Source organism: Oncorhynchus keta, chromosome 10, assembly GCF_023373465.1.
Source record: "Oncorhynchus keta strain PuntledgeMale-10-30-2019 chromosome 10, Oket_V2, whole genome shotgun sequence".
Lineage (NCBI taxonomy): Eukaryota > Metazoa > Chordata > Actinopteri > Salmoniformes > Salmonidae > Oncorhynchus > Oncorhynchus keta.
Window position 1 is genome coordinate 26738350 of NC_068430.1, and position 18941 is coordinate 26757290.

Sequence of the window (18941 nt, forward strand, 5' to 3'; positions counted from 1 at the left end):
CACTGAGATGTGTGGATTGTGAGAATTTCTGTGAAATATGTTTCATGACCTTTATAACTCAGCTGAAATTGATCATTTTTGGTCCCTGACAAAACATCCCCTTGCACTTAAGTTGTAAGAGGTATGAACATGGCAGATTTCTCTATTTTAGTTACTTCAAAGCCAGAATACTGATAATAAATGAGTCTGCTTTCAATCCCCTTGCCTATGCTATTTAATAGGGACTTTATAATGGGTTTGTAAATGGCTTGTACATACACTACATGACCAAAAGTATGCAGACTCCTGCTCGTCAAACATGTCATTCCAAAATCATGGGCATTAATATGGAGTTGGTCCCCCCTTTGCTGCTATAACAGCCTCCACTCTTCTGGGAAGGATTTCCACTAGATGTTGGAACATTGCTGCGGAGACTTGCTTCCATTCCACAAGAGCATTAGTGAGGTCAGGCACCGATGTTGGGCTATTAGGCCTGGCTCGCAGTCGGCGTTCCAATTCATCCCAATGGGGTTCGATGGGGTTGAGGTCAGGGCTCTGTGCAGGCCAGTCAAGTTCTTCCACACAGATCTCGACAAAACATTGCTGTATAGACCTCGCTTTGTGCATGGGGGCAGTGTCATGCTGAAACAGAAAAGGACCTTCCCCAAACTGTTGCCACAAAGTTGGAAGCACAGAATAGTCTAGAATGTCATTGTTCTGCCAGCTTTTTGTTGAGTTTGTTTGTATAAATATTGGTTGTTTATATTTCATATAGCTCTCAAAGGTTTTTCAACACCTTTCACAACTAAGTCTCAATGTATACTTGTATGGCTAGATGAAACGAAATATTTGGTAAAGACTATGGTGTTTTTTCACTATATGAGAACAATGTTATTTCCATAAGGACATGACTAAAACAACGACAGTTTATAATTTTGGTGTTGAAAATAATCAAAATAGTTTTATTGCTATCTAGATGATAAGTGTGCTCATGATAAGTGTTGTTTCATTTTTGGTATTCATAGTATAGATCTTAAATAGTACAGGTCTTAAATGTAGAACATGATGAAATAGAGCTTTATAATTACAAAAACACTTTTTTATGCTGCCTGCCTTTTAGAGGAACATAGCAGAGGTACGGACAGTATCACACCTCTGTAAAACTCTGTTTTATTTCACATTAACCTTTGGAGACTAGCTATAATGAAAAAAACATATAAAGTTACCTTGGTGAGCAAATTGTACAAAACTCCCATATAAACCATCTCAATTGAGTTTATTTGACTCTTAAGAAGGCAATGCCAACAACAACACAATGTAATATTTCAAATAACGCACTTGTGTCTCAATTTAGGATTCTGCCTCTCTTTCCCCATGTTAAATATCCTTGTCTATCAGTGTTGCTACTGTATCTATGCACTGTGTTGTTGATAATGTATCTCTCTGACTTTGTTCCCTTACCTCTCTCGCTGTCTGTGGCTTCCTTAACCAGCCTGTCTCTCAGATGTGTTGGTGTGTCCTCTGCGGCCCGTTGAGCGTTTCCGAGACTTGCATCCTGATGAGGTGGCTGACCTCTTCACCACTACCCAGAGAGTGGCTGACCTGGTGGAGAAACACTTCCAGGTTTCCTCCCTCACCATCGCCATACAGGTAATACTGTACACACTACCGTCTGGTATCCAGCATTACAACATAGGGATGAATACTAATTCCAAATCTACTTCCCTTTGTTTATGTATCTTCCATTGCTCATTTCTGGTCCATATCAGACAGAAGAAAGTGTTCATTACTATTCAAGCTCAAAATTATTTTGAATAATGAATTATTGTGGGCCATATATCTATCAATATAATATGGTGTGGGTTAGAGAGAGCGAAAGAGAGAAGGAATAATGTGTGAATGACCAAGTGAACAATTGTGTGAGTCACCATCTGAGTCAGTGAGTGTGTTAGTGAAAGAAAGTAAAACAACACAACCACAGAGGCTTAGAGAGAACAGGACTACATCAATCTCCCACTCGTTCAGCCTGTAGATCTGTATTGGAATAAGAGGCATAACTGAGGAAAGTTGCACCGAGAGCCAACAGAAGATCCCCACCTGCTGGAACAATACAATAACAGGTTCTCATTGGACTTCCAGGCAGGATTTGACAGCCAGGCAGCCTATCACTTCACAGGCTAAGTCATTCTGCATAACTTTTGATATATGCAGTATATGCTAATGTTCAAATGTCACCAAGCTTGCTTGGCAGCCCGACACAAAAAATAATTTCATGTGTTTGAAAAAAGCAGGGAATAATGTTTATGGGGATATAATTTTCTTTGACTTGAGGGGTATAGAGAAGTAATGATGTGAGATTAGTTGTGACAGCTCTGAGGTTAGAGTCATAAAACTGAGGCACTGTATCAAGTAACACTCTCTGCAGGAGGGTTGCTGTTCTCTGCATAGAGCGCCACACGACAAACTAAATCTCACAACACAAACCTGAGAAAGGAGATGTGAAAATTCATTACTTCATAGACCTGCATAAATATTACATCATAATGCACACTTTGTCACCAAATACATTTTTGTCATACAGATGTTCCTTTGAGGTCTCTTAATGCTTTAGATATCTGTGTCCTCAATTCCTGATCCCTATATTAGAAAATGCCTTCGAGGTATGCAGTCTATATTGTGCTTTAACTTAACTCTATTGAACCAGTCAACTTGTCAAAAAGAAACCATTTCCAAAAACAGCTGTCATGTGACAGAGGAGAGACACTACAGTGAGAATACAGCTCAACGCCGAAGGACAGAATGAAGACAAAAGAAACAAATGAAAAACTTTGAGATTCACGTGGCGATGGGGAGGTGCCGCCATGATTCATCTGAAATTAAAATCCTGTTGAATTATTAACGTCGGCATTTCTGAGTTCTCTACCGTTCCTAATGATCTCGTTCTGTTCCCACCAGGATGGCCCTGAAGCCGGACAAACTGTGAAGGTGAGGACTTAATAATGCACTCCCTTTAAATTTATCATGAGGCCTCTGCAACAGTTATATGCTATTAAATAATAATTGTATTTCATTTGCAGGTCCCAAACTCTTGGCATATGTAAATTATTCAGTGTTCTATTTTAAAATGCGTTGTCTGTATTCTTTTGGTGGAAGATGGAATGACATGCGCTGAGACTCAGGGGCTATGGGGGCTGCCACTCTAAAGGGGGTGAATGGTGTCAGGGGATCCCACCCTTGCCTCCAGCACTGACAGTAGTTTAGGCCTGGCTCTGCCTGACAAAAACTTTCTTCCCTTCCTACTCTTTATGTCTGTAGTGAGATATAATAATTTATGCCATTTAGCATACATTTTTACGTTGTTGGTCATTTTGAGATGAATTATTACTATTATTGTTTTAGTTTTTATTCGCTTGTTGGGCAATGGGGCGGCAGATAGCCAAGTGGTTAGACCATTGGGCCAGTAACCGAAAGGTTGCTGGATCGAATCTCCGAGCTGACAATGTAAAAATCTGTTGTTCTGCCCCTGAACAAAGCAGTTAACCCACTGTTCCCCGGTAGGCCGTCATTGTAAATAAGAATTTGTTCTTAACTGACTTGCCTAGTTACATAAAGGTTACAATCATAGTCCTGAGGTTAAAAATCTGTTATGATTATACCTCACATCTCAAACATTTAAAAGTTATAGACGATGAATGCACAATGCAACAGTCTACAGTGCATTTATTCAGAAACAAACTGTATTTGAACAAGTTTTTACCCTCTTCTTTTTATGCGTATCACCTTAGTGCATAATACTGTTATTCCCAAAATCCACACACTCATTTCATATTGCATATAGAACACAAGCTTAATTATACATTTATGGAAGTTGCCATGAGAGCAGTCTTTGGCCTGAACTGAGGAGGAATATTGAAATGTTAATGGTGTAATTTGAGCTGAGGACATTAAGGCAATGGATGTGTGGACATGTTTTAATCATAGAGATGAAAGTCAGTATTTGCAGAATATATGAAAGAATACTGAAATATACTTAAATATAGCTCATGTTACGTATTTGGGAAAATAACACAAGGGTGTAAGAATACACGAAGGTGTAAGGAGTTGCTTTATGTGCATTGATTTGAAATTCCATACCTACTACCACCATCATTTGCACCCCCTTTCATTTATTTTATATACTTTGAAATTGCATTATTTGAAACAATGGTTATGGTACTATTAGAAAGAAAATGTACAAATCATTTAAATTAGTCTCAGCCTTGTGAATTTGTGGTATTTTGTATTAAATATTTCCAGTAATTTCGTAGCACATTAGTGCATTGTGTTAGATCATTTATAGTGTAATTACCATTTGATTACCAGATTTTAATGCAGGGAAACTTAAATCAGTTCTACAAATCTCTATCAACATGTTAAATGTGCAACCAGAGGGAAAACAATTCTAGATCACCTGTACTCCACACAGAGACGCGTACAAAGCTCTCCATTTGGTAAATCCGACCACAACTCTATCCTCCTGATTCCTGCTTACAAGCAGAAGCAGGAAGCACCAGTGACTCGGTCTCTAAAAATATGGTCAGATGAAGCAGATGCTAAACTACAGGACTGATTTGCTATCACAGACTGGAACATGTTCCATGATTCTTCCGATGACATTGAGGAATACACCACATCAGTCACTGGCTTTATCAATAAGTGCATTGAGGACGTTGTCCCCACAGTGACTGTACGTTCATACTCCAACCAGAAGCCATGGATTACAGGCAATATTCGCACTGAGCTAAAGGGTAGAGCTACCGCTTTCAAGGTGCGGAACTCTAACCCGGAAGCTTACAAGAAATCCCGCTATGCTCTGCGACGAACCATCAAACAGGCTAGGTGTCAATACAGGGCTAAGATTGCATCATACTACACCAGCTCCGACGCTCTGCGGATGTGGCAGGGCTTGCAAACTATTACAGACTACAAAGGGAAGCACAGCCGCGAGCTGCCCAGAGACACGAGCCTACCAGACGAACTAAACCACTTCTATGCTCGCCTCGAGGCAAGCAACACTGAGGCATGCATGAGAGCATCAGCTGTTCCGGACGACTGTGTGATCACGCTCTCCATAGCCGATGTGAGTAAGACCTTTAAACAGGTCAACATGCATAAGGCTGCGGGGCCAGACGGATTACCAGGATGTGTGCTCCGGACATGTGCTGACCAACTGGCAGGTGTCTTCACTTACATTTTCAACGTGTCCCTGATTGAGTCTGTAATATCAACATGCTTCAAGCAGACCACCATAGTCCCTGTGCCCAAGAACACAAAGGCATCCTGCCCAAATGACTACAGACCCGTAGCACTCATGTCTGTAGCCATGAAGTGCTTTGAAAGGCTGGTAATAGCTCACATCAACACCATTATCCCAGAAACCCTAGACCCACTCCAATTTGCATACCGCCCCAACAGATCCACAGATGATGCAATCTCTATTGCACTCCACACTGCCCTTTCCCACCTGGACAAAAGCAACACCTATGTGAGAATGCTGTTCATTGACTACAGCTCAGCTTTCAACACCATACTACCCTCAAAGCTCATCACCAAGCTAAGGAACCTGGGACTAAACACCTCCCTCTGCAACTGGATCCTGGACTTCCTGACAGGCCGCCCCCAGGGGGTGAGGGTAGGTGCAACACATCTGCCATGCTGATCCTCAACACTGGAGCCCCCCAGGGTTGCGTGCTCAGTCCCCTCCTGTACTCCCAGTTCACCCACGACTGCATGGCCAGGCATGACTCCAACAGCATCATTAAGTTTGCTGACGACACAACAGTGGTAGGCCTGATCACCGACAAAGACGAGACAGCCTATAGGGAGGAGGTCAGAGACCTGGCCGGGTGGTGCCAGAATAACAACCTCTCCCTCAATGTAACCAAGACTAAGGAGATGATTGTGGAATACAGGAAAAGGAGCATTGAGCACATCCCCATTCTCATCAACGGGGCTGTAGTGGAGCAGGTTGAGAGCTTCAAATTCCTTGGTGTCCACATCAACAACAAACTAGATTGGTCCAAACACACCAAGACAGTCATGAAGAGGGCACGACAAAGCCTTTTCCCCCTCAGGAAACTAAAAAGATTTGGCATGGGTCCTGAGATCCTCAAAAGGTTCTACAGCTGCAACATCTAGAGCATCCTGACTGGTTGCTCGGCCTCTGACCGCAAGGCACTTCAGAGGGTAGTGCATACGGCCCAGTACATCACTGGGGCAAAGCTGCCTGCCATCCAGGACCTCTACATCAGGCGGTGTCAGAGGAAGGCCCTAAAAATTGTCAAAGACTCCAGCCACCCCAGTCATAGACTGTTCTCTCTACTACCACATGGCAAGCGGTACCGGAGTGCCAAGTCTAGGACCAAAAGGCTTCTCAACAGTTTGTACTCCCAAGCCAAATGGTTACCCGGACTATTTGCATTGTGTGTGTCCCCACACCCTTTACGCTGTGTCTACTCTCTGTTTATCTTATATGCATCATCACTTTAGCTATACATTCATGTGCATACTACCTAAATTGACCCTACCAACCAGTGCTCCCGCATATTGGTAACCGGGCTATCTGCATTGTGTCCCACCCACCACCTGCCAACCCCTCTTTTTACGCTTCTGCTACTTTCTGTTCATCATACATACATTGTCACTTTAACGATACCTACATTTATATACTACCTCAATAAGCCTGCCTAACAGGTGTCTGTATATAGCCTTGCTACTCTTTTTTCAAATGTCTTTTTACTGTTTTTTATTTCTTTACACACACACACACACACACACACACACACACACACACACACACACACACACACACACACACACACACACACACACACACACACACACACACACACACACACACACACACACACACACACACACACACACACACACACACACACACACACACACACACACAAGTGGTTAGAGCCTGTAAGTAAGAATTTCACTGTAAGGTCTACTACACCTGTCGTATTTGGTGCACGTGACAAATAAACTTGGATTTGATTTGATATCCTAACCTGCATGTTCTTCACATTACCGTCCTTTTTAATCACACACTACATCAAATAAAATTGTATTTGTCACATGCACAGAATACAGTTGTAAACAGTACTGTGAAATGGTTACTTGTGTTTGAATAGTATCGTTATGGATATGGGCAATTTTCTGGATACGATTATGTTCAGAGTATTTTTTTTTATATATATCTGTGATAAGAAGAAAAAAAAATTCAGGTGTCAGTCACAGAGTTTATAAACCATACTGTCCTGTGTTTGTGTCAGTCACGTGCATGGTCTAAATAACTCAACTGGTTAGTTTGCCTTTCCGTAAAGAAAAGGGTTGGCTGTACGTTGATCTTGTTGCTCTGATTGGATAGAGTGAAACCATATTTCTCTGGCCACTCCCTTCATAATTTCACCCGATCACTTTTCCTCTTTCCTCGCATGCTTTCGGTCTGTTAATTTAGATTTCTGCTGCCTGCTACTATGATAAATCACAAGGCGAGGACGTTTGCTATCAATATGCATAATATTTAACAAGTGAGGCAAGGGTAGGGAAAAAATATTAAACTAATGCGCATTCTGACTGAGTGACTGCAAACTTGACTACCCGCTGCATATTGAGGACACAGACAGAGACACACACACACCCCTCTGCGCTCTGCTTCTAATCTGCAGCTGTTTTCAGCGAGAACATGCAGGGAGGTATTTTGCCAATCTCTTACTTAGGCTACTAAAACACTTCCGTTTTTCCGATCAAGAGTGTCATCCAATCGACTGTCGACTGTCAATTTACGGATACGATTGCGAATACGAGTATGGCCATGTCGACACTCCCTTACCAAACACACTTGTCTAAATTGATGGGTCATGTGAAAGAAATTCTATAATCACCCACAGTCACATCTAGCTATTGTCTAGACATATACAGTACCAGTCTAAAGTTTGGACACACCTACTCATTCTAGGGTTTTCTTTATTTGTACTATTTTCTACATTGTAGAATAATAGTGAAGACATCAAAACAATTAAATAACACATATGGAATTATGTAGTAACCAAAAAAGTGTTAAACATTTTATAACATTTATAACATTTTATATTTTTTATATGCATTTATTTGTTGTTGATCAAATTAAAAAAATCAAAGTTCAAATGCCTCTCCTGTGAAGTAGTGACATGCAACATACGCCTAGAATCATGAAAAGGGTAAAGTAAATACCAGGCCATTTCTCTACCGTGAAATAACGTGCCACTGAGATGTGAAAAAGTCACGAGTCCTCAGACGTAATCATCATCGGAACCTCAGCACATTCCCAACCTGCTCTGGCGGCTTCTGCATGCTAAAGATTTGAATGGGCATCCAAAGAATTTGCCTGAGAACAAAGGTACTTATTTGAAGAGGTCTTTGAATAAGTGCTACATCCTCTTCAAATGGCACCCGGTCCCCCAGATAATGCCTCCTCCATTGAAATGTTTAATCACCTAAGAAGCGCATTTAAAGTCGAAAGCCTTTTCATTCTTCTCGTAAGAGGAGGAAAGACAGCCTCAAACATATAAATGTATGCTGTTATTTACTTTAAGAGGCCAGTAGTGGTTTTGATTGATCTGTTTAGTATTCTGTATGGGCTGTCTAGGCATGTGTGGAACAAGCAGGTCATTGAGGTTTGTTATTTCTCTTTATATTCTTATCACATCATATATAGGCTCAATGAGGCATTACGGCTCGTAGGATTTCTTATCTAAATAGGGAGTTCTGTGGTGGATAATGTTAATTTCATGTGAACCTGAGAAATGTCAGACAAGGCGCTTAGTGGTCCCTCTCAGGTGGGGTGCCTTTAGGAGGGTGGAAGGGGGGGTCCCTCTGTCATAGCGTATTTGGTGTGCCTTTTAAAAGTAAAGGTTAGCTTTCATAACCGCTCGGACCACTCTTCAACAGTAGGTGAGCCCACGCCTCCCTCCATGTCCGATTGAATGGAAGGACTCATATTGACTGAGTATCTGGGGTGGCAGGTAGCCTAGTGGTTAGAGCGTTGGACTCGTAACCGGAAGGTTGCAAGATTGAATCCCTGAGCTGACAAGGTAAAAATCTGTTGTTCTGCCCCTAACCCACTGTTCCTAGGCTGTTATTGAAAGTAAGAATTTGTCTTGCTTGCCTAGTTAAATAACAACAACAACAAAAATTATACACCATCCATGTTATTGCCCTGACATATCAATTAACCTTAAAACTTGTCCAAACCACTCTGTTTTGTTGTAATCCAACTCGGACAGAAACCGTATCTTCTCTATGACTCAGAAGGCCTTCAGCCAGTAAGAGAGCCTCCTTTATCACTACTTCTAAAATACTGTTTTCTTTTGTAATTTCCGCTCACAATCAACGCTTACTTTAAATTCAAGTAATTACCTTTAGAAAGCTAAATAGAGTACTAGAATTCCCTGTTGCAGGATAATTACTGTATTTCAGGTTTAAAAAGGCTTCTGAAGCTTGTAATTTCTACTTTGAAATCTCAGACTTGATTTTCCCTTTTGAAAAATGTTGCAACCCCTAAAAATATGTCCATGAATTATAACCAACATAATAATTCACAATTCCTGTTGCTGCAGGATTAATTCCCTATTGTAGCAAACTGGCTCAAATTAAGATTCTACATCTGTAATAAATGGTTCTGGAGGCTGTTGTTTTCCATTGTTTCTTGTTGTTGTTGGCGCCGTTAATGTTGTTTTTACCCCTGCCTTGTCTTCTTCATGCTCATTAGCCTCACGCTGCACGTTAGAAACATCTGTCCTCCCCAGCCCAACCCTACACCAGTCTATCTGCTAATGGGACTGCTGAACACACAGCATCACCTAACCAACAACTTTCCACATAACCTACTCTACCTTCTGCTTAAAGGATGGCCTTTCTTACTTGCCCTGTTCTCTTTCTCTGATTTGAATAACAATGACATGAGATGTCTGTTCATGGGCACAAGGGGCCTGAGTTTTGCTGTTTTGGGTGTTTTTTTAACAGGACACGTCAGGGTTTCAAATGTGCTCCTGGGCCAACTGTCTTTTAGCCTGACCAGTTTCTAAATCAACTTTAAAATACTCTGCATGAATAATAAATGAATGCAAAGTACTGCAGTCAGGCCATTTTGCAGCCAGATTTGATCTGATCTAGAGAATGCCCCCAATGTGTGGAGAGAAGATGGCGGTCATACTACCCCCCAGAGAAACAAAGCTTTGCCATCCGTTTTTCACAAAAACCATTTTTCATCCAGTGATTGTTTGAGATGAAATTGTTTTTGTCTGTCAATACAAACAAGGTCAAATAGCAATGTATTTTTTGCTATCTTCAATTAGATTCAAACCTAAGGGAAGGTTGGCTTTTGGATTATCATGAAATCGCCTGCATCAAATATTCTCTCATTTGCAGTGAGTGGTATCACTGGGAAATGCAACAGAGAACCTCTCAGCCATGAACCAAAGGCAGTAATAAAGAGAAGTTGTTCTATCACTGTTCCTTAACCCACTGAAATAATCTACATATTTTATCCAGTAATTTTGAACATGCAGTAAATCTGAATTAGAGGCCTGCCTGGACCCTTTATGAGAAAAATATTATCTAGTGCACCAAGCACACTGGCTACAGTGCTGCCCCACCTCCATTTATCAACTGGATTATTGCAATCATGTGCTCTCGCACTGGCAATAAAAAATGACTCTTTGATTGAATAAGACAGAGGCAGTCTATGGAGGCAAATGCACTTTTATAAACTCTGTGCCTGGAGTCTCACAAAGACAGCAGACAAATCTTTGTATTAGAATGATGGAATTGAGTTTATTTTCATCTTGTGGAAAATGTAGGGGTGATTATAGTTATTCATCATGTGGATGGCTCTGTTTGGAACATGTTTGTTGCTGTGTGTGTTCACAGAGAAGAACCATGATATATACATTGCTGTATGAAAACAAAAGAGAATGTGCTTAAACAGAAATATTAACAGTAAAACCAGTGAAGCCGGATTGTGTGCTGGTTTGATGGCACAGTCATTGTTTATTAAAGAGCCAGATGAACCAGAGAGGTTGATTCCCATTATTTGATTGACAGTTGCAGAGGTCCTGTTTTTGCTAAATGGATATATTCCTATCAGTCATTTGCAGTGTGTACTGGCAGCACTCTCACTGTTTGTGATGATGTGTATTGGGGACGGGGCATGCTGATGAGATAACCTAAGGGCTTGACCGAAGACCTAGCCAACTTCAAAACGGATCACTGCCTCATGGTTCTGGGTTAATTAGGGCTTCAGGTGACCCTAGAATGGCACAGTAGGTCATGTGTTACTGCCACTGATGGCTGATTGCAACTGCTTAACAATGCAGTAGGTGTTTAATACATTTCAACACACCCACAATGAATGTTAGTATGGTACCTCACAAAGTAGGATCTCACTCTAAAGCAGGGATGTGCAAGTTTGATATGAGTGCGGGCCACAAAAAACATCTGAACTGATCATGAGGGGTCTCAGTGGCTAGCGGGTCTGTGTACCCACATCCATAACAACACATGCAGTCAGAGCTGGCCCTAGCCTTTTGGGGGCCCTAAGCGATTAAAAAATATATATTTTGCCATGGGGTGTAGACAGGTCTCTAAAGTGGCATATATACAACAAAATATTTTGCTATGACCTGCAGTTTTAATTTGGGAGCACTTGTGCAAAGAATATTAATAAATGCAAATAATGTGTTTTATGTTTGTATTAATTTTTGTAATGATAAGGCTTCGCTATAATGTAAATGTAAAATGTCTATCCCGCTGTTACCCGAACACAGATTCATTAGCATCTTGCTTGCACCATTTATGCAGCGAAAACTTATTGTTTCTATCCCAAACAGTTCAAAAGATCTGACCCATATTACCAGTGCAATGTTTCCTTCTTCCTGTCGTGGATGGGGGGGCTGCATTTTACAATCATAAACCATGTCGTGGGCCGTTCTAAAACTATTCATGGGTAGTTAACCATTTGTTTTACACCTTGTTCAGTCATGTTTGTTACCTCATTAGCTAGCTAGCTGACAACCTGAAACCAGCATATCTGAACATTTGGGGGCAGTGAAGAAAGGAAAAGGGGATAGCTTCTTAAATGAGATCTATGATTTGCCACATCTTCAATTTAAGCGTACTAGAGAGTGTGGAGGCCTGGAGGGAAACTAAAGTCATTCCGCTACCCAAAAATAGTAAAGAGCCCTTTACTGGCTCAAATAGCCGACCAATCAGCGTGTTCTCAACCCTTAGTAAACTTCTGGAAAAAAATGCTATTTTACAGTAAACAAATTGACAAAATAATTTAAGCATGCTTATAAGAAAGGACACTCAACAAGCACAGCACTTAGACAAATGACTGATGATTGGCTGAGAGAAATTGATGATACAATTATTGTGGGGGGCTGTCTTGTTAGACTTCAGTGCAGCTTTTGACATTATTGATCAGTCTGCTGCTGGAAAAACTTATGTGTTATGGCTTTACACACCCTACTATAATGTGGATAAAGAGTTACTTGTTTAACCTGTTGCGACTCTAGGGGCAGTATTTTCATTTTTGGAAAAAAAACTTTCCCGTTTTAAACGGGATATTTTGTCAGGACAAGATGCTAGAATATGCATATACAGTGGGGCAAAAAAGTGTTTAGTCAGCCACCAATTGTGCAAGTTCTCCCACTTAAAAAGATGAGAGAAGCCTGTAATTTTCATCATAGGTACACTTCAACTATGACAGACAAACTGAGAATTTTGTTCTCCAGAAAATCACATTTGATCCCACGGGGTGAGATCTTGCGTGGAGCCCCAGTTCGAGGGAGATCATCAATGGTCTTGTATGTCTTCCATTTCCTAATAATTGCTCCCACAGTTGATTTCTTCAAACCAAGCTGCTTACCTATTGCAGATTCAGTCTTCCCAGCCTGGTGCAGGTCTACAATTTTGTTTCTGGTGTCCTTTGACAGCTCTTTGCTCTTGGCCATAGTGGAGTTTGGAGTGTGACTGTTTGAGGTTGTGTACAGGTGTCTTTTATACTGATAACAAGTTCAAACAGGTGCCATTAATAGAGGTAACGAGTGGAGAACAGAGGAACCTCTTAATGAAGAAGTTACAGGTCTGTGAGAGCCATAAATCTTGCTTGTTTGTAGGTGACCAAATACTTATTTTCCACCATAATTTGCAAATAAATTCATTAAAAATCCTACAATGTGATTTTCTGGATTTTTTTCTTCTAATTTTGTCTGTCATAGTTGTGTGTACCTATGTACCTAGTGTACCTATGATGAAAATTATAGGCCTCTCTCATCTTTTTAGGTGGGAGAAATTGCACAATTGGTGGCTGACTAAATACTTGTTTGCCCCACTGTAATTGACAGCTTTGGATAGAAAACACTCTAACGTTTCCAAAACTGTAAAGATATTGTCTGTGAGTATAACAGAACTGATGTTGCAGGCGAAAGCCTGAGAAAAATCCAATCTGGAAGTGCCCCATATTTTGAAAGCGTTGCGTGCCAATGAGTCCACATTGAGCTGTGAATGTGCTATGAACCAGCTTACACTTTCTATGTATTCCCCAAGGTGTCTACAGCATTGTGACGTAGTTTTACGCATTTATGTTGAAGAATACCCGTAGGGGGCTACATTGCGCAAGTGGTCCGGCAAGTGCTCCTGGAGAAAATCTTGCGTAAAGTACAGTGGTAGCCATTATTCCAATCGCTTCTACTGAGAAACCAATTGTCCCGATGGATATATTATCGAATAGATATTTGAAAAACACCTTGAGGATTGATTCTAAACGTTTGCCATGTTTCTGTCAATATTATGGAGCTAATTTGGATTATTAGTCGAGACCGCAATTTCCGGCCGATTTCTCAGCCAAACGTGAAGAACAAACGGAGCTATTTCGCCTACAAAAATAATATTTTGGGGAAAAATAAACTTTGGCTGTCTACCTGGGAGTCTCGTCAGTGAAAACATCTGAAGTTCATCAAAGGTAAACGATTTAATGTGATTGCTTTTATGATTTTCGTGACAAGGTATAATGCAATGCTAGGCTATCGATAAACTTACACAAATGCTTGTCTAGCTTTGGCTGTGAAGCATATTTTGAAAATCTGAGATGACAGGGTGATTAACAAAAGGCTAAGCTGTGTTCCAATATATTTCACTTGTGATTTTCATGAATAGGAATATTTTCTAGGAAGATTTATGTCCGTTGCGTTATGCTAATTAGTGTTAGATGATGACAACGGTCCCTTTCACGGGATGTGGTGTCACTAGAGGTTAACAGAACACAGAGGGTGTTCTTTAATGGAAGCCTATCAAATACAATCCTGTTAGAATCAGGAATTCCCCAGGGCAGCTGTTTAGGCCCCTTGCTTTTTCAATTTGTACTGATGACATGCCACTGACTGAGTAAAGCCAGAGTTTCTATGTATGTGGATGACTTAACACTATACACATCAGCTACCACAGTGACTGAAATGACTGCAACACTCAACAAAGAGCTGCAGTTAGTTTCAGAGTTGGGTGGCAAGGAATAAGTTAGTCCTAAATATTTCTAAAACTTAAAGCATTGTATTTGGAACAAAACACTCACTAAACCCTAAACAATCAAATCAAATCAAATGTTATTTGTCACATACACATGGTTAGCCGATGTTAATGCGAGTGTAGCGAAATGCTTGTGCTTCTAGTTCCGAAAATGCACTAATAACCAAACAATAAATAAATAAACAAGTAATCTAACTAACAATTCCAAAATGGTACAGAGTGGCATAGGCAAGATACAGTAGATGGGATCGAGTACAGTATATACATATGAGATGAGTATGTGAACAAAGTGGCATAGTTAAAGTGGCTAGTGATACATGTATTACATAAAGATGCAGTAGATGATATAGAGTACAGTATATGCGTATACATATGAGATGAATAATGTAGGGTATGTAAACATATTAGGTAGCATTGTTTAAAGTGGCTAGTGATTTATTTTACATAATTTCCCATCAATTCCCATTATTAAAGTGGCTGGAGTTGAGTCAGTGTGTTGGCAGCAGCCACTCAATGTTAGTGGTGGCAGTTTAACAGTCTGATGGCCTTGAGATAGAAGCTGTTTTTCAGTCTCTCGGTCCCAGCTTTGATGCACCTGTACTGACCTCGCCTTCTGGATGATAGCGGGGTGAACAGGCAGTGGTTCGGGTGGTTGCTGTCCTTGATGATCTTTATGGCCTTCCTGTAACATTGGGTGGTGTAGGTGTCCTGGGGGGCAGGTAGTTTGCCCCCGGTGATGCGTTGTGCAGACCTCACTACCCTCTGGAGAGCCTTACGGTTATGGGCGGAGCAGTTGCCGTACCAGGCGGTGATAGAGCCCGCCAGGATGCTCTCGATTGTGCATCTGTAGAAGTTTGTGAGTGCTTTTGGTGACAAGCCGAATTTCTTCAGCCACCTGAGGTTGAAGAGGCGCTGCTGCGCCTTCTTCACGATGCTGTCTGTGTGGGTGGACCAATTCAGTTTGTCTGTGATGTGTATGCCGAGGAACTTAAAACTTGCTACCCTCTCCACTACTGTTCCATCGATGTGGATAGGGGGGTGTTCCCTCTGCTGTTTCCTGAAGTCCACAATCATCTCCTTAGTTTTGTTGACGTTGAGTGTGAGGTTATTTTTCTGACACCACACTCCGAGGGCCCTCACCTCCTCCCTGTAGGCCGTCTCGTCGTTGTTGGTAATCAAGCCTACCACTGTTGTGTCGTCCGCAAACTTGATGATTGAGTTGGAGGCGTGCGTGGCCACACAGTCGTGGGTGAACAGGGAGTACAGGAGAGGGCTCAGAACGCAACCTTGTGGGGCCCCAGTGTTGAGGATCAGCGGGGTGGAGATGTTGTTGCCTACCCTCACCACCTGGGGGCGGCCCGTCAGGAAGTCCAGTACCCAGTTGCACAGGGCGGGGTCGAGACCCAGGGTCTCGAGCTTGATGACGAGCTTGGAGGGTACTATGGTGTTAAATGCCGAGCTGTAGTCGATGAACAGCATTCTCACATAGGTATTCCTCTTGTCCAGATGGGTTAGGGAAGTGTGCATTGTGGTTGAGATTGCATCGTCTGTGGACCTATTTGGGCGGTAAGCAAATTGGAGTGGGTCTAGGGTGTCAGGTAGGGTGGAGGTGATATGGTCCTTGACTAGTCTCTTAAAGCACTTCATGATGACGGAAGTGAGTGCTACGGGGCGGTAGTCGTTTAGCTCAGTTACCTTAGCTTTCTTGGGAACAGGAACAATGGTGGCCCTCTTGAAGCATGTGGGAACAGCAGACTGGGATAGGGATTGATTGACACATCAGCTGGTCTGCGCATGCTCTGAGGGCGCGGCTGGGGATGCCGTCTGGGCCTGCAGCCCTGCGAGGGTTAACACGTTTAAATGTTTTACTCACCTCGGCTGCAGTGAAGGAGAGGCCGCATGTTTTGGTTGCAGGCCGTGTCAGTGGCACTGTATTGTCCTCAAAGCGGGCAAGAAAGTTATTTAGTCTACCTGGGAGCAAGAAATCCTGGTCCGTGACGGGACTGGTTTTCTTTTTGTAATCCATGATTGACTGTAGACCCTGCCACATACCTCTTGTGGCTGAGCCGTTGAATTGAGATTCTACTTTGTCTCTATACTGACGCTTAGCTTGTTTGATTGCCTTGCGGAGGGAATAGCTACACTGTTTGTATTCGGTCATGTTTCCGGTCACCCTGCCCTGATTAAAAGCAGTGGTTCCCGCTTTCAGTTTCACGTGAATGCTGCCATCAAAATGGAGTCGTGGTCAGCTTTTCCGAAAGGAGGGCGGGGCAGGGCCTTATATGCGTCGCGGAAGTTAGAATAGCAGTAAACAAACTAAATATTGTAATAAATAATTTGGAAATTGAGCAAATTGAAATTACTAAACTGCTTGGAGTAACACTAGATTGTAAACGGTCATGATCAAGACAAATTTATGCATTAGTAGCTAACATGGGATAGAAGTCTGTCTATAATAAAGCGATGCTCTGCCTTCTTAACAACACTATCAACAAGGCAGGTCCTACAGGCACAAGTTTTGTCACACCTTGACTACTGTTCAGTCGTGTGGTCACGTGCCACAAAAAAGGACTTAGGAAAATTTCAATTGGCTCAGAACAGGGCAGCACGGCTGGCCCTTGGATGTACACAGAGAGCTAATATTAATTCATGTCATCTTTCCTGGCTGAAAGTGGAAGAGAGATTGACTTCATCACTACTTTTATTTATGAGAGGTATTGACATGTTGACTGCACGGAGCTGTCTGTCTAAACTACTGGCACACAGCTCGGACACCCATGCATACCCCACAAGACATGCCACAAGTCCAGAACAGACTATGGGAGTGCCACAGTACTACATAGAGCCATGACTACATGGAACTATTTTCCTCATAAAGTAACTGACACAAGCAGTAAAATTAGATTTAAAAAACAGATAAGAAAACACCTTATGGAACAGCGGGGACTGTGAAGCAACACAAACATTGGCACATGCGCACATACACACACACACACACACACACACACACACTATACATACACATGGATTTAGTACTGGAGATATGTGGTAGTTGTGGAGTGTGGTTGAGGGCACACAGTGTGTTGTGAAATCTGTGAATTTATTGTAATGTTTTAAAATTGTATCAACTGCCTTAATTTTGCTGGACCTCAGGAAGAGTCTATGCACGATGAGACAAGGATAAACCCAGCGGCCAAACTCTCCCTAACCCGGACGACGCGAGGCCAATTGTGCATCGCCCCACGGGCCTCCCGGCCGCTACCGGCTGCGACAGAGCCTGGGTGCGAACCCAGAGTCTCTGGTGGCACAGCTAGCACTGTGATGCAGTGTCCTAGACCACTGCACCACCCGGGAGGCCCTCGTAGAGAACATTTTGCAGTTTTAAAGCAAGTTTGCTGCAATTCTGCACATTTTGCCAAGAGGTGGAGAGGAAAATGTGCAGTTTTACAGCAAATGTATTACACTTCTACACATATTGCCATAGGGTGGAGAGAAATGTTTTTAATATGATATCTGAGTGAGAGTCACAAACAAAATCAATGGTGGGGTCCCGGTCAGTAATTCGACCATGATTAAAAATACCTGATATTTACAGTGTAACATACTTTCAGACAGCAATTTTGCATGGTTCAGTAAAGACTATGTTGTAGTAAAATACAGAGGTTATGCTGTGTCTTGGGGCTGGTGACTAACCCTCATGCTAGCAGTCACAACACATCACATTCAGGGTGAACCATAGTCAAACACACCACCTTTTGCGCAGGGCTCCTAGCAGATGCATGACAATGGACTTTGCAAACATAATGTGTTATTCCAATGTTAGCATTAGACTCATTCATCTATGGTGGCACCTTTTTGTTTGTTTGAGCCCTTTATACGGTGTTTAAGTGCAAAGCAAAGGGGACCCATCAAACAAAGCAAGATGAATCTTCCTGTAAATTGCTGGCTGTTGTTTTTTTTAGCGAGAGGTGGTTTGGCGGTGGAAGCAATGAATGGTGGGACAGATCTTCCTCTCTTCCTCTAATTAGTAGCTCCTGCTCGGAGCAACGGAGGCTCCTGCACCCTCTGCCTTAATGGGAACACAGCTGTTTGTGACAAAATACATTTGTCTCCCTGTCTGACTAGATTTCACCTAACCAAAAAAAATACTCTATAGCTATTTGCACTTTTATCTCTGCAGTCAGAAACTAATTAAAAGACATATGTTTTATTATGTTTGGAGAAACTGTACATACCTCTTAGAACGTAGCACAGACAAACAAACATACAGCTCTGTATGAAGGATGTTCTAAATGAGTAGGCCTGTGCTGTGTGTGAGTTCTTTGAAACAGGGTATGGTGACCAAGTAT

The 18941-nt window shown here is 42.0% G+C and overlaps 1 protein-coding gene across 3 annotated transcripts in view; it reads left to right on the top strand.

The window, feature by feature from the left end:
* Positions 1 to 18941, top strand: part of fhit (fragile histidine triad diadenosine triphosphatase) — a 305934-nt gene that overhangs the window by 230749 nt on the left and 56244 nt on the right. For all 3 annotated transcript variants that reach the window (XM_035777529.2, XM_035777527.2, XM_035777528.2), the window contains 2 exons: positions 1484 to 1629; positions 2935 to 2964. In XM_035777529.2, the coding sequence (XP_035633422.1) occupies positions 1484 to 1629; positions 2935 to 2964 (176 nt within the window). The remainder of the gene's footprint in view (positions 1 to 1483; positions 1630 to 2934; positions 2965 to 18941) is intronic.